General features: G+C 37.1%; 1 protein-coding gene across 1 annotated transcript; it reads right to left on the bottom strand.

Annotated features, from left to right (window-relative positions):
- Nucleotides 1-6,243: 6,243 nt before the first annotated feature.
- LOC125241054 (syntaxin-7) lies at nucleotides 6,244-16,628 on the bottom strand. The gene is made up of 9 exons (XM_048149337.1): nucleotides 16,524-16,628; nucleotides 16,307-16,417; nucleotides 13,223-13,292; nucleotides 12,783-12,933; nucleotides 11,693-11,792; nucleotides 10,949-11,073; nucleotides 8,082-8,150; nucleotides 7,839-7,925; nucleotides 6,244-7,487 (listed from the first exon to the last, which is right to left on the bottom strand). Exons 2-9 carry the CDS (start codon nucleotides 16,410-16,412, stop codon nucleotides 7,401-7,403), a joined length of 795 nt encoding a protein of 264 aa, XP_048005294.1. The 5' UTR covers nucleotides 16,413-16,417; nucleotides 16,524-16,628; the 3' UTR covers nucleotides 6,244-7,400.
- Nucleotides 16,629-16,956: the final 328 nt, after the last annotated feature.

Here is a 16,956-nt window from a genome sequence, read left to right as displayed (position 1 = left end):
TCTGCATACAACTTCTGTCTTTTCGCCGCACATTCAACTGGTTGGACCATCTTATCACTGGAGATGAAAAATGGGTCTTATATATAAATCACACACGCAAACGTCAGTGGCTAGCTCCAAACGAAAAAGGAATAGAGGCACCAAAATCAGAGCCTCACCCGAAAAAAGTTATGCTGTCCGTTTGGTGGGATATTCATGGTATTATTTACTGGGAACTCCTACCAAGTGGAATGACTGTTACCGCATCAGTATACTGTAGGTAATCAGCTTGAAAATTTAAACCAAAAAATCTGTCAGAATCGTCCACAGCATGCTAAAGTTTTTTTCTTACACGACAATGCTCGCCCACACATTGCAAAAGTGACTCGGCTAAAGCTATTGGAGCTAGGTTGGAAAGTGATACCTCATCCACCGTACTCTCCAGACTTGGCACCTACGGATTACGCATTGTTCAGATCGCTAAGCAATGCCTTGAATGAAAAAAAGTTCGATGATCAAGCCCATCTACGACAGTACATAGCTGAGTTTTTTGAATCTAAACCTAAGAACTTCTTCGCCGATGCTATTCATTCTTTACCAGAACGATGGAGACAAGTAGTAGATAACGAAGGCCGTTATATTTTTGATAAATGATTAAAATAATAAATTAAATAAAAATTTCAATATTGGTTATGATTCGCTCATTACTTTCTTACCAACCCAATATTAATCGTTTCTCAAATAGCATGGATTACTAATTTACTATAAAATATGATGTGGTCGTCCGCAGTACAGGATATACAATAAAATTTACATAACCAAGGCTTAATAATACCCGACAAGATCTTAATTGTACACATTTAAAATGCGGCTTTCGAAGAGTAAGGGTTCGGTTGCATTGTTGTTGTTGTTTTGTTGCAAAGCATCTGTTACGCCGTGTCTTGCGTGGGCGACGGTCGCCGTCGCGTCTCATCGCATCGTCTACTTCCATATCGATAAGGTTTGATTTCGTATGCGTCGCATCGCCGTCGCGCGATCATCGCCCACTCAAGCCACGGCGTTACTGAATTTAGCGTTCGCAATTTTTTTTGTATGGGAATATTCATAGACTTGCTGCGTTACGTCGATGTGTCTGTTAACTGCGGTTGGTGTAACTGGCCCTTATATTATTGCAGGTACCATCAGCTGTGTGAATGTTGAGCCATTAAGGGTTCTAGCTCAATTGGTTTATCAATATTCATTGTATGAATCCAATTTACCTAGAATCCTAAAGACCTGTCCCAAAATCCTGGTGCCCCTGTTGGAGGCGTGAACGAACGTGTTAGCTAATACTGCAGAAAGATAAACCGAATAGATGGTAAGAATACCTCTTGGCTCTGTAATTATCCTACCTATTGTACAATAAGCCTTAGTGCGTTCTCACATTATCCGATCCGATATCGGTACGATACATTACAGGCGCCATCTTGGATTTTTTCCATTGAAATCCTTTCGACATCCGATAACGGATCGGATAATGTGAAAACAAACTTACTGTCGACGTGATTAACATATTACTTACTGTGATTAACATATATCAAACTAAAACGGTAATTAGATCCACATCTGATTACAGGTTCTATGTCCGGCCCTAAGACTTCGAAACATTTTCTTTACATGACTAATATGTGAGTGTGTTTAGTAAAACGCCCCATTTTTGTCGGTTACCATTAAGGCGAGATTTACTTGTATCTTTATATGAATAAACTGACAAAGCAGCTTTATATCAATCGACAAAGTGGGACGTTTTCCCGTGCACAATCACATATTGTTAACAACTATACAGTCAGCATTGAATATATTGTTACAGTCAAATCATAGAAAAATAAGTAAGGAAATAGTTGTAACTTCATACATCAGTAAATCCGAGTTACATATTTGTAGTGGCATCTAGCGTGGTATGGTATAATTGAGGAGTGTTTTTTCAAAAGGACTTATTTCTATAAGTCAACAAGGGTTATTTCTTTAGGAAGACATAGATAAAAATTACCTCTGTTGACTTATAGAAATAAGTCCTTTTGAAAAGACACTCCTCAATTACGAAAATTATCAAAGTGCTGTAGTTACTGAAAGTATATTGACAAGAATGTAGTCCTTGTAGACCTGCAGATATTTTGATGCTGACTGTACTACACTCTGCAAGATGTAATTTCTAAATGGGCCCGGCGGCGAATGGATCATAATAAACCACCTTAATCATCCATAAATGTAATTTAGGACCAGACTGGCAAGCATGGTCGCGCGATAAATGATAAAAACATCTGACCGTCCCTATCGCACTTACAAATAGTGCGACAGGGACGGTCTGATGTTTTATCATTTATCGCGCGACCATGCTTACCTGCCTGATTAAATTAAAATATCAACGAAAACTATAATCGTAATATAATACAATGACCTTATATTATACAAACTAAGTTATTTTTACATCATTTTATAACATTTTCAAGCTTAATTTAAACAGAGCTATGCTTGCTTTTTATTATTAAATACAGTCTCAATACATTACTATATTAAAATATCTATAAACGGTCGAGTGACTTAAAAGCTCTGTTAGACGGGCGTACCGAACCCGAGTCGTTCGATCGAGTGGAACCGGTGGAATTTCCAGTGTAGGTACTCAGCCTGGCAAAACAAGTAGAAATTAAAAAGTGGCAACATCTCATGTCATCTGGCAGACAAGCATAGTCGCGCGATAAATGATAAAACATCAGGCCGTCCCTATCGACCTTACAAATAGTGCGATAGGGACAGCCTGATGTTTTATCATTTATCGCCTGCCTGGTTTTCTGACACATATTGATAAGAAAGGGATGGCACGACGATGTTATAATTTCTACTCTTTTTTGCAGAGCTGTACGTCCGTAAGGGCCTATTTACACGGCGTGAGAACTCGCATGCGAGTTTCATTACATTGCGGTATTTGTTTGGTTTTGGTGTGCTGATAGTATACACCGTTAATAGCCTGTAATGTGTCTAAAACCGTATTTAGATATGGTGACCGAACCATTGCGTTGCGGTACGCTCGTCTATTACAGCTTTAATAAAGATCCGGCCGAGTTCGCCGGGGATCGGCCAATTCTATAATCGACCAATTTTCATTGTTTTCCTGTGATTGATTTTTACGGTTACAGTTTACGGGTTCTAGTTTCAAACATATTTGCCAAAAACAACTCTTTTACATGATAAATAATTACGTAGACATTTACGATTTCGTCCACCAGACGAGTGTCGCAGTTATATCAATGTACATATTGTAATTTTAACAGCTTTTCTTGGTTTTAAAGTCTAACCAAAAATTATTCAGGACTAGTTTTAGGTCGAAATCAAGTCAAAAGTCCTACTTTGCCGCTTACCATAAGGACTAAATTTTTTTACACGAAAAATCTGTCAATCGCCCTTATCTTATGGCAATCTATAAAGTGGGAGTTAGACATGATTTAGAAGGCGTGCGAACTCGCATGCGATTTTAGTTACATTGCGGGCTGTTGAGGTTACATACAACTTTGCACAGCCATCAAATACCGCAATGTAATAAAACTCGTATGCGAGTCTCGTACCGTTTAAATGGGCCCTTATGCTTGCGTGCCTAGCACACCAGCGCGATACACCTTATCACGTCAGGCCGTCCTTTTCGCACTATTCGTAAGTGCGATAGGGATGTGTCCGATAAAGTGGCAGAGATGCGTCCGATGCGATAAAGTTTATCATGCTAGTGTGCTAGGCTCATTGGAATCAACACTTTTATGACCCTATGTAGCAACTATTACATTCTAACCATACCATACTATTGTCCATATAAAAATAATGGAGATATGCGAAGGAGATGGGCGAGCTTATACTACTAAGTGTGTTTTATTTCTTGCGTGGTATGTATATGCTGTTATAACTATATGACTTGACCGCTATAGAAAATAGGATATAATAATCCCTCAAAAGTAATAAGAAAAAAATGTATGACACGTAATAACGTAATAATAACACACGATATCGAAACATAAGTAACATATTTTTTATAAAATAATAGTGCAAAAATTTATTTTTACCGATTATACAAACAGTAAAAGATTATGGTAATGATATAACTATATTATACATACAATAATAAATCCGATGCACATTTTTTAATCGCACTTTGTATACAGGGTGTCCCAAGACTATGGGACATGAACGGAAAGTACCTTAAATATCGTAGATAGGGTATTTTGCTACAAGAAGACTTTATTTTATTTTTAAAACTAAGTAAAACTCCATTCATAGATTTTTAAATAATTACATGGTTAAACCGGGAATCAAACCCGCTACACGAGAAAAAAAAAACATCCTGTAATTTTGTCATACCGATCGATAGGCTTCATCATAAAGATTATCTTTCTCTAAATAACATAGTGTCGGAGATAAAAGGAAGACCATGAATTTTAACATTTTACATGGCAGACTCCTTAGCCTTAAAATTTGTCCATACATTAAAAAAAAAAAAAAAAAAAAAAAAAAAAAAAAAAAAAAAAAATTTTTTTTGAATGCAGTTTTACCAAGTTTTAAAAATAAAATAAAGTCTTCTTTCAGCAATATATCCTATCTGTGATATTTTAGGTACTTTCCCTTCATGTCCCATGGTCTTGGGACACCCTGTATAATAATGTTTAGCTCTATACTCTAATATGTAAGTGTGTTTAGTAAAACGTCCCACTTTGTCGGTTACCATTAACACTTTCGCTACCAAGAACCCGACTGTCGGGCACACCGCTCGTAGAAGCGTAGCCGATTACATGGGTTTCCCCGTATGTAGCGAAAATGTCGTAGCGCCGCGTAGAGCCCGGTTTCGAAAGTGTTAAGGCGAAATTGATTTGTATCTTTATATGAATAAACTGACAAAGCGGCTTTATAGCAATCGACAAAGTGGGACGTTTTCCCATGCACACTCACATATGTAGTACCTATCACCGGTTTCGTATTGCGTTACGTTATGCGACTGAATGTGGCTTTCTCTCAGAAGTGGTCCTTTCCATCCCAAAGTGCGGTAAAAATGACCCGTTTTACATTTGAGGCATTAGGAGCCTATTCTGATAGAAAGTCACAATCCATCGAACACCTGTTGGAGTCTTCTAGACGACGCGATCAATGATGATCCAAATGAAAGTTCATTTTTGTAGGGACCCGTCAATTGAAAATGTGTCGCTTAACTTCAAACTTGGGCAAATCCATTCTGCTATAAGGTTGATTATGTTTCAGATTATATTACTTTTTATACGAGTATGTACGAGTATATGTATATTCAACCTTAAAGCAGAATGGATTTACCTAAGTTTGAAGTTAAGCGACACAAATGAGTTTGTAGTTTTTCTGGTATCATTTTTTATTTAGAAATATATGCAAATTTAAATGTTCAATGAACGCTATCCGAAAGCAAATCACATGAATTTATTAATTTAAATTAATAAAATGTCATACGGATCGTCATTAGTCGCGTCAATCATAGATTATTTGTTGATTTCTCCCTTCTACAGGACGTCGGGCAGACTTACATAAGCATATTATTATAGTATAATTAAATATAAGGTATGTCTGATTATTGCCTCTGGCCTATTGACAAACTACACGATAAGTGCTTATTACAAAAACTTATTACTGGCTTTTATTCATCTATGCGTAAAAAATAAAAAGGCTCGCAATTAATTAGTATAGTTTTTTTTACATGTACTATATAAAGTACGTTAATATACAGGGCATAAATATTGTTTTAATTTTTACATTGTTAATGATTTAAATCATCCGTTATCTCAGCATTCGCCACGACTTATGGCAGCCTGGGGTCCGCTTTGACGACTAATCCCATGATTTTGGCGTAGGCACTAGTTTGGCGAAAGCTCCTGCCTGACCTTCCAACCCAAAGTGTAAGCCTTAATGGGATTAGTCCGGTTTCCTCACCATGATTGATTGTTAATGATTTAAATACTATCGACACGAGTTACGAATTTCCTTTTCGCACGTGTATTGTACGACGCTTTTCAGTACAGATGGCCCTCCGAAATTTCGACATGACAAGAAATGAAATACTTCTCGCACTAGTGCGTAAAAATCACCATCTTTACTGAAATAGTACATTACGATACAAGTGCGCAAAAAAGGAAGTTCGAAACGAGTGGCGATAAATTAAAACACGACCGAAGGGAGTGTTTTATACCGACACGAGTTACGAATTTCCTTTTCGTACGTGTATCGTACGACGTTTTTCAGTACAGATGAGCCTCCGAAGTTTCGACTTGGCATATAATAAACCACTTCTCGCACTAGTGCGTAAAAAAAACAACATCTGTACTGAAAAATAATTATTACTTTATTTTACACCTCCTAAGAACACTAGAAACCGCTATCACCCTTAAATGCATAGTGACAGCATGTCAAAATTCAAATTTGAATAAATCTTTGTCAAGGTCATGCATTTAAAGGTTAAAAATCGTATGCCGTATAGGAAAAGGGATCTAATTGTAAGCTCAAAAGGTCCCTTTTCGTAAAATACAAAACACTTATATTAATCCGGAATGCTGAATGCGATCCTATCGCAGCTTAACAATAAAATACTCAAGGAGATCCTGCTGTTAAATATTTTTAACTCTTTGGCCGTCAAAGCCGTGAATAGACGTGCGCGGCTTCAGTCTAAAATCAATCTTATTGCATTCCGATAAGGAAATTAAAAGTTCTATAGTTGCAAGCACAGCAGTTAATGTGTAAAATGCAAGCTACAGGGAGGCAATTTAGATCTTCAAATTCATAGTGTTAAGGTGCGACCACACCGCTGCTTAAAAAACGGTGACAGTACGGAATCGCGGTGACGCATTGTATCCGTACCGTGTTTACCGCATGCTTCCCACACCGCTGCTCAAAATACGCAGACGGTACGGAAACGCAGTGACTTTTGTATGGGGCACGTCGTGCCGTACCGTACCGTCACCGTTTCTTAAGCAGCGGTGTGGTCGCACCTTTAAACATGGAAATCATTTTGATTAGTCGAAATTACCCGCCAGACGAAATGCCCCCTTGTACCTTACAGCATTCTAGCCGCGCGGTCGTTTGATATCTACTGACTTGGTCGTTAAAAAAAAGTATATCTTCCGCAGACAGCCATATCTCTATGACACAATATTACAGTGAAATAAATCAACTTAGTGTGAACTTAGCAACAGGTTACTAGATTGTCAATTATAAGGTCGATTTTTTTCCTGTGAGTATCCATGGCAACCGACAATGAACCTGCTGAGAATTTGTGAACTCATAATACACGACCATAGCCAATATTAGAGAATGCGTTATCAAATAATTTTAACACAATAATATAATTTCCTTATTTAAATCATTAACAATATTAGGTTATCAAAAGGATGTTAATGGTTAAATATGATTATTAGAATAATTGAGACGATCACTATGACGACTATCGTGATGTATACTTTCTTCTTTCGCAGCTTATTCTGGAAGTAAAAACAGAAAGTATTCATATAAATTGGAAACGACAGACAAAAGAGGATATACAGTGATGTTCCACCATTGGCACCATCACATCATAAACCATAGAGTACTTATCGAGTTACAATATTTTCAGTTTTTAGATTAAGACATTTTTTTCCCTTTCTTTTTATCCGTTAGATAATTTTCTATGATATCATATGCTGAGATGAATGCTGACAATACTAACACATAAAACAAAGTCCACCTTAGCGTCTGTTTGTGTGTCTATTTGTTTGTATGTTCGCGATTTTCGCGGAAAACTCAAAAACGACTGGAAAAGAGTGATCCATGAGGAATACATGTATTCTAGTTACCTTATAATTGGAGGCCTGTCGGAGCTCGGCCGTGGCGGCTTCGACGTTATGCGCCGTGAACTCGACGCTCGACTCGATGGAATCAACCACTTGGCCCTGGTCGTGGATCATGGTGCCCAGCTCTTTGAACATTAGTACAGGTCATCTATAGCTAACCTTATAATTGGAGGCCTGTCGGAGCTCGGCCGTGGCGGCTTCGACGTTATGCGCCGTGAACTCGACGCTCGACTCGATGGAATCAACCACTTGGCCCTGGTCGTGGATCATGGTGCCCAGCTCTTTGAATATTTGGTTCACATCTAAAATGTCGCTCTGAAAAGAAATGGGATCTTTGTAAGGCATTCTGTTTTTGAAAAGATACCTAATTTTATAAAAATGTATGTGCTATTCAGAAATTAAAAATGAACTCTTTTTGTAGGTATATAAAAGATACTTAAAATTATAGTTGTACAACTAACCGTGAATCATAACTCTTATTGAGGCTAACGCAATTATATCAACTTGGTAAAAATGTTTAACTTCTTTATAATATGTAGGCTGTAGGGGGCAAACAATAGGGAACTTCACTGTTCTTAAAATAAAATATGTTATACCATGCACGAAATAAAGCATCAGATAATTATGAGAAAAACACGGACAGAAGTTATTTTTAAATCCATTTTCTATTTAATAAGTCACGTAGAAATATATAATGTAATTGAATTGACCGTGATGTCACTCAATTCGATTTCATATTAATTCCATTTTAGCAAATCATACAAATTCCTTTTGACAGTTCTTAAAAAGAAGCTGATTTGACTAGGAGGCAAGTAGCCTATTGATCTAGCTAGAGATAAGATATTATTTCTGGGAAAACGCGCATTTTTTTAAAATAATATCTGGGCAACCGAGCTTCGCTCGGTTCTGTTTCGTATCCTTGACATGTGTCGCCATCTAGTTCAAAAATGAATAGTACCTACATCGAGCGAAAGAATTCTCAGCCTTAACAACACAACTACTCCACACGAGATGGCGCGCATTTCGCCACAAAATCTCAAATAGTGTATTTTCTATTCGTTTTAGCCTTGACCTGTGTCGCCATCTAGTGTTTGCAATAAATAGTACTTACATCGACCGAAAGAATTCTGTCTTAACAGTACAACTACTGCACACGAGATGGCGCGCGAAGAAAAACGCATGAAAACTCGAAAATTCGTGTTTTCCGGGACCTAAGGATAAGTTAGACCGATTTTTCACCCCAAAAACCCCCACATAACAAATTTCTGCGAAATCGTTAGAGCGGTTTCCGAGATCGTCAGTGTAAATAAATATATATATAAATAAATAAATAAATAAATATACAAGAATTGCTCGTTTAAAAGTATAAGATTTACAAATTTACATGTTTTCTGAAGGAAGCTCGGGCTCTCAATAATTTTATAGATATCTAATCAGCCGAGGCCGCATTTAATTTATTTAACTTTTAGGCTCACAAGTATATTGCCGTAAGGCACACGCCTCGCTACTATCGAACAAAGACGACGTTTCAAGATTTCTAAAGCGAGCGCAAAGTTTAGTAAAGGCAAGAAGAAAAGTTACAATTTGTATAAGATTTTGTTGTTCTTTCTTGCAAAAGTTCAACGTGAATACTTGCAAACTTTGACAACGTGTTGACGCAAGCTTTTGTAAATTAGGAGGTAAAATGGGTAGGCGAGCAGTTAAATAACTTCACTTCAGTCGATGATTTATTTATATAATTACCACACTGGATACAATAATATAATCAAAGATTAATCGGACAGAGTTTCCACTTAGTAATAGTTTCTCGATCAGAATGAACAACATAAATGAGGTCGGGCTGGCTTTTATAGACTGGCTTGTCATCTCCCACCCCGAGGCTAGGCTGGGCAGCATGGCGGGGCTGGTGGTAGTGGGACGATGACGTGGCTTGGCTGGCGGGGCGGCTCGATGGCGCCAGGGATGCGTTACACTTTTTTAACCTTACCACGTGTCTCAGTTTCATTGTCGCTATTAATCTACATCGCAAACGGTCTAGAACGCAAATTATTTATCTTAACTTTAAACTCTTTAAAGCGATATCGACGAAGTGCCGCTTCCGCGAGGCTCCTATTCTGTATAGATTGCTTTTCGGCCATTTCAAATTACCTAACGAACTTAACCTACCTAAGATATAAATGTGTTAATATAAAAGTTGTAATTTTGCGTTCTAGACCGTTCGAGATCGATCGGTACTTTTTTTTTAAACCAGCATATTAATTTACTAAAGCTTATACCAATTAAATCGCACGCGATAGTCACTTATCGAACAACAATTAGTCCAAATTGGCCTGAGCTCTTATCACGTAACCATTGATACCGAATACGCTTTCAGTTATAGTATGTATACCATTAGCCATTTAACTAAATTCGATACGATACACTTCGTATTAAAAATAAAGAGTTATTAAAGCACAGAATGACACTTTGGTGATAAACATGATAGTTCCCATACGTAAAGCCATCGAGGCCCGGCTTGAATTATGGACAGTCAGGTGCAAAGAGAAGTGACCCCAACTAGAGACCCCTCCTCTCCAAATTTTCTATGCAGGAAGACAATGGTGTCGCCTAAATAGACTCCGGACGGGCCACGGTCGATGCAACTACCATCTGCAGAAATGGGGATGGAGGGATTCAGCCCTGTGCGATTGCGGCGAGGAAGACCAGACCATGGAACACATAATCCAGCGCTGCCCCCTTCGTTCATATCGAGGGCTGCCAGAAGACTTATTGCATCTTACACCCGATGCAGCTGACTGGCTAAGGTCCCTGAATATTGACATTTAAAATGTAGAAATAATTGCCTATTTTTGAATTGATGCCATACGACTAAATAAATGCAGGAAGTTCACCTCTTTATGCATCTAACTGTACAAACTAGAAGTTACAAGTTTCATTAAAAGTGGGGTCCTTATTAATCTATACACCAGCCGACCAGCAGGGCGAGCACATGATCGCCGCGACGGTATCTTGCCCGTGAGACATGCTACCCATCCTATTCTAACTGTATTAGTCAAAATGAGACGGGTAGTATATGCATGCTCATCCTAATCCCTGTTTTTCTTGTAGCATACCTCAAGCTGCCTGATGTCTCGCTCGCGCTCTTCTAGCTGTCTCAGGTCCTGTTCGGTCTGCATCGTCATCTGCTCCTGCCGGCGCGAGTTTTTGTCGTCCATTTCTACCAAGTCGTTGCTGCGCCCTGGATTACAATAAATAATACATTCATCCATTGAATACTATATAATCATTGTATTCATTTATGTGTGTTCTATTTGAAGAGAAGCCGCGAAATGCAACCGGTCCGTTGAGAATGAGCTACGAGCGACCGGGTTGAGCTGGCACGAGGCCACGAAGGTTGCTGAAGATAGGAAGGTATGGCGCGAGTTAGGGAAGACCCTTCCTCTCCCCACACCTCTGGGGTGCCTTAGGACTACAACTCTTAACTCAACCCTGTAGTGTTTTGTTCAGCTAAAGCCACTCAAACTAGTATAATAAAATATGTAGTACGCGGATTGATCTAGGATACTAGGTTGTCATATAATGGAGCATTCTATGGGCTGTCTCTTAACAAACGCATTATATTTCTTCGTATGTTGCGATTTTTTTCGGCGTATAATGCAGGCGATCATTTTCTGAACATAATTCTGTCTTAGAAATGTTGTAAGATTAACTTTTCAGAAAGAAAGAACCAGCTCATTTACAGAAAGTTCGCGTGTGTACGGGACAACGGTAACGGTTCGTGGAATGCTCAGAAAATAACTTGAGTCACGTAACCCTTGGTATACTTTCTGGGGGTGACATGAATTATAGGTACTCACCAGACATGCCAAATGGATCCCCGATGTTGATCGTGGCACTCTGGGCCTTCACTTTTCGCACATCCTCTTTCGTCTTCGCCGCAGCAGATTTTTGTGTCGCCTACAAATAAAATACACTATTTAAATATTTTATATTTATTTATTTATTACAATAATTAGCACTAACAGTTAAACCTTACGTACTAATTTATAATAATTTATATGGTAATAAAATCAAATAATCGATTGATATTTAGACAATTAATAAATATACATGGTAGATGTCTGAATATCCATCGGTCTTATGAAGGAAAACTGTTACTAGTACTGACAGGATAAGGAAAAAATAAATTTAGCTTTATATATTAGTAATTTATCCTTAACATATGTATTGTATTTGGTCTTCTGTCAAATCTGACTAATAAGTGATAGTCATGTTAGAACCATCCGTTCATATTGGTGTGATAGTGTTCTTTGTACATTTCTTATAAATTGAAAGTTTAATACTAGTGATGTTTTTTAAAATTATAGTAAGTAACGCTACGCGTACACAATACATCATGTCGTAAGTCTCAATATAGTATCCACCACAAACCGAGAAAGATTTTCTTTATGATAAGAGCGGATTCGCACACAATTCCAGCGTGCCATCAGGGTATCGCGATACATGCACATATTGATGCTAGTTGTCAATTTACACCAGTATGGCAGCGTAAAAGGAGCTTTCAGATAACACATAATTTAAGCTCATTCATACTTAAAAACTTTGAAAGTGGGAAAGGTTAAGAACCGGGCTATCTTATGTGCCAGTGTCTTACTCCTTACTGTGACTAATATCACACCTCGGACACTGGCGATCAAATATATGAAAGATGCGCGTTCCTAGCACACCGTCTAAGCTCGTCTAGGTGAACGAAAACTATGCTTGTATGAGTGAAAAATGACAGGGCGACTGTTCGCGTTTTTGACATGCGGTAACTGTGAGGTAACCGAGAGGGGGTGGGCGGCACGTTCAGCGGGGAGCGGAAGTGGCCATACTGTACGATATCTTTATTATACTGTGCTAATATGCAGGAGCACTGGAAAGTAAAGTTTTTTAAAAGTTTCAAACCTGGAACGCGTTGAGTGTGGCCATGTACTCGTCGCTGAGCCTCTCCCTCGTCAGCTTGCCCGCCGGCTGCTCCACTGGCATCTTCATCAGCTCCATGATCATCGAGGACGTGTCTTTGGCCATCTTCTGGGTGTAGTTCTGGATCTGGCGCCTGGGACGCGCGGGAAACGAAATATTACATTGGGAATAAAAATCGAATTATAGTGATTCTGGCCTTAAAAAGCTAACGTATCGTTGGGCGACTAGTAGACATCGTATATTATAAAAAAAAACTCAATCTTATGAATGAACTTCCATACACTTGCAATTATCATCATCAAATACTCTTCAAAGGGCGAAAAAAATGTGACAGGCTCTTATTGCTGTATCAATGAAATTGTGTTAGATATTTTTGGGGATTTTGATTTGAAACGGATTGTGTAACACTGTCAAAAACTTACAGTTGATTGCGGAGCTCCTGGGAGTCTTGGGGAGTCTGCAGCTGGTTGACCATCTTGGACATTGAGGATACTGTAGAAAAACACATCCTTGATAATTTTGTTAGTTTTTTTAGACACAGACAAAATCATATATGTCCATTATGTCTTTGAAATAAAGTTAAATATTAACCTAATCATGTTAGTGCTTTTGCTGACGTTTTAAAGGTCCTTCGTGTAATATATGCATACAAATCTGTTCGAAATTAACTGCCCTAACCTCGTCACATAAGTACCTATTAGTTTAGAAAAAATAAAAGTGCCATTAAGTAAGAAATTCAGTATGCATAACTTAGAGCCTCAAACAAGCAAAATTTTTTTTTGTAATTTACTAAACCGATCCCTGTAAAATTAAATTAACAAGGGGGACGTTCATTTGAGTGATATTTTTAAATTTCTTTGAAATTCGCACATGCAAGCAATAGGCAACTATTTTATTTATTGCTACTTTGTTACAAAATATTTACTGAGAAAACTTTAAGTAACAAGCCACATTGTTATTCAAAAATGCTAATGGTGTATAATTACGTGTTATTGAGAAATTATACTTAAACACCTATAAATAGACAAGATTGACCTTGTTATGGCACGCAGCAGCAAGCGATACTAAAAAAATGTTGAATTGGGAAACTCCATTACTAGTATATTAACTTTTAACACTATATGTCATAAATACAAAGCTGAGATTCGGATGAAAAAGAGCTAAACCTTACTAGAAAGATAAAAACTAAAATAGATAAAATACACTAACGAAAAAGCGATCATGTTTATCGGTGGCCGAGCCGGGAATTGAACCCGGGACTTCATCTTACGCGGCTAGCGTCATTACCCATAAAATATTTTATAATGGCTAGGCGCCTTAAAGGAACACCTTAGTAGAAAATGACAAAGTTACTTTGACAGTGTCCAGGTCCACCATAACGCCTATTTGTATAAATCTATATATTCATCTCAGTCATTAAATAAAACATGTGTAACTTTACTTTTATGTAACTTATTATTTAAAATATCATTTAATTTTACAAATTAAACAGAAATTAAGAACGATTGCATTGCAATGAACATTATGATTATGAAATTATGATAAATAGTGCTATGCCTAAATTTATTAATAGCGGAGCCCATTAAACTTGATTATATCCACGAAAACGTATAATAAGCTTAGAGCATTATTTTTTACAATAAATAATACATAAAAAAATATTTTTACTTATTTAGTATTGGCTCATTCTGATAAGCGATACATAATTAGCTCTCAATTAAAACTAATCTCTAATCTATTATTTGAATAACTGTTCTTTTGTCCAATGTTCAGATTACAATACTGCACTTATTTCAAATTACATTGTATGTAATACTCCACTTCAAAATAAACAATTATGTTTACAAAATGATATCTTCAATGAGTACAAAAAAATCTTCATCATCTTGGAAAAATGTCTCTCAGATGTTCATTCTTTTATCAGCATCATCTCAGATTTTTTTTGCAGCAGAAATCTAAAAATACTGCAATAATGGTGGAATCACATGTACCATCATTGAGCTGCATCTTATATACCAGATATCGCTAGTTATTTATGAATAAGAGTATGGACCATTGGAAATCATACATAATATGGATGTAGAAACTCATCATATCAGGATGTAAATAAATAATGAGGCTTGATGCTGACAAATGTCAGACTATCTTAAGGGTTGTAGAAAGGCTTCATGGTCATGGTTTACGCATGTTTATTTCTGACAGCAATAACACTATGAAAACACTTGTAAGGTATCATCCCATTGATGGAAGAAGCCTAAAGAAGCTAACCAAGCTACAAGTAGGAGTAATATAATTAATATCTTGTTATGATGTCTATTGTTTTTTTTTTGTCATAGAGTTTAGATACATATTTTTTCTTATTATAGGACACTCAAGATATGGAAGGCTGAATAAGTATGTCTTAAACAAATTAGAAAATGGCATGGAAATAATATGGCCAGCCCATTTTTAAATATTTATTTTGGACTTCATTGAATTGAGGATTTTTTTTATACCACATGATGACAAACAAGCATATGGCGAACCTCATGGTAAGCAGTTACTGTGGTCTATAGATGCTTGCAACTTTAATATGAAATAGGTTCATTTTGTTGCAACAGACCAGGGTTTTCACAAAATGTTTTGGAGAGCAAATGCAAGCCTGTAAGAACTCATCTCACACAATGTGAATTTTGTGTAAACAGAATATTCTCAAGTGTGAATCATGAAATTTTGCCAGTATGTTCAAATTTTTATTTCACTATGTACAGATGTAGTGCGAAAAGGGTTTCCTTCGTATATTTCCGAAAACGTTCGTATTTGTCATGCTAGTTCAGTCAATGTCAGTATATCTTGTACTGAGACTGACTGAAATAGCATGACACATTTGTACGTTTCCGTAACAATACGAAGGCAAATCTTTTTGCACTACATCTGTATATGGCTACATATAAAGTCAACGTGTGAACTTGATTAAGCCACCAATGTATTTTACTAGCATAGAAGAATTTACGTTGTGAAATATTTTAGGATGTAAAAAAAAGAAAAAACCTACTAATCATACTTATTATCTTTAGGTTTAATTCATTAAGGGTTAGTTGCACCAAACCTTGGTTGGGTATGAGATTTTTTTATAGTTCACTGCTCATAGAAATACAGGCCTATTTTTGGTGCAACTGACATGGGCAATTAATAGACAGCTTATGATGGTAGTTACATTTAGTCATTTTTTTTAGGTTTTCTTATAATTATCGTCAGGAGACAACCCTAAATTTTACCTTTCAAAAGGCATTTTTTCCAAGAACCTTGAATCAGCCTTGTTATTATCGTCAACTGATCAAGGTTACAGTAGCAACTGTAAAAATTTGGAGTTACACAGGATTGCTTTGAAATTGTGATGCATTGTTATGAATTCAAGACGCAATCGGCATACGAGTCAAAACAAAGGTATATCGCTATCTTTAGCTACGTGGTAGATAATACAAACAAACGATAAAGAGGGTTCTAACTTCTAACGCAATACATACCATTTTGTGATATTTTCTTTATATTACTGGCTATCGTCGAAGACAACTGCTGGAAGCTCTCGCCCCTGTCTTCGTACGTCACGCCGCCTTGATATGAAGCATCCATCCTACCTGCAGTAAAATTAAGTTAATAACGAAATGTAACTACGCTGCTCTTTGACGCGTATTCAATCCAGCAACGATCACTGTGCGTTATGGAATATATCACCAAACTTACTGATTTAATGAGATGCGATTACCAAATGACGTATACAACACAAATCACAACTAATTGATAAATTAAAATTAATTATCGCTCACTGACACGACCAATCCTTTTTTCGACAACGACAACCAACCAATAAGGCTCCGCGCACACGGGCGACAAAGTTGCTCGGCGACTTTTTTGTCTCTGTCGTCACCCCTTGCGACAGTCTCCGAGGTGCGCACACGGGAACGACAGCGACGTAACCACAGACTACTAAAAAGCTATTACCATAGACTAATTCTATTATCTTTGGATATTTCGGATGCAACTTTTTCTTTTTTCATGAAGTTGAGAGCCTATCTAAAATAATTTATTGGTACTTCAGAATGAGTGTTTAAAATTTTGATGATTTTACAACCCGGCATCGTTTTTTCTTAATATTGTCGAAATATTCTTTTAAATT

The sequence above is a fragment of the Leguminivora glycinivorella genome, chromosome Z (genome assembly GCF_023078275.1).
Source record: "Leguminivora glycinivorella isolate SPB_JAAS2020 chromosome Z, LegGlyc_1.1, whole genome shotgun sequence".
Classification (NCBI taxonomy): Eukaryota; Metazoa; Arthropoda; class Insecta; order Lepidoptera; family Tortricidae; genus Leguminivora; species Leguminivora glycinivorella.
The sequence above is the reverse complement of the archived record's forward strand: the minus strand, read 5'-3'. Positions and strand labels throughout refer to the sequence as shown.

Coding starts and splice junctions, on each gene's coding strand:
- LOC125241054 (XM_048149337.1), bottom strand. CDS start 16,412: ATGGATGCTTCATATCAAGGCGGCGTGACGTACGAAGACAGGGGCGAG. Junction 13,293..16,306: donor AAAGAAAATATCACAAAATG/GTATGTATTGCG, acceptor GTTTTTCTACAG/TATCCTCAATGTCCAAGATG. Junction 11,793..12,782: donor CCACACTCAACGCGTTCCAG/GTTTGAAACTTT, acceptor TTTTATTTGTAG/GCGACACAAAAATCTGCTGC.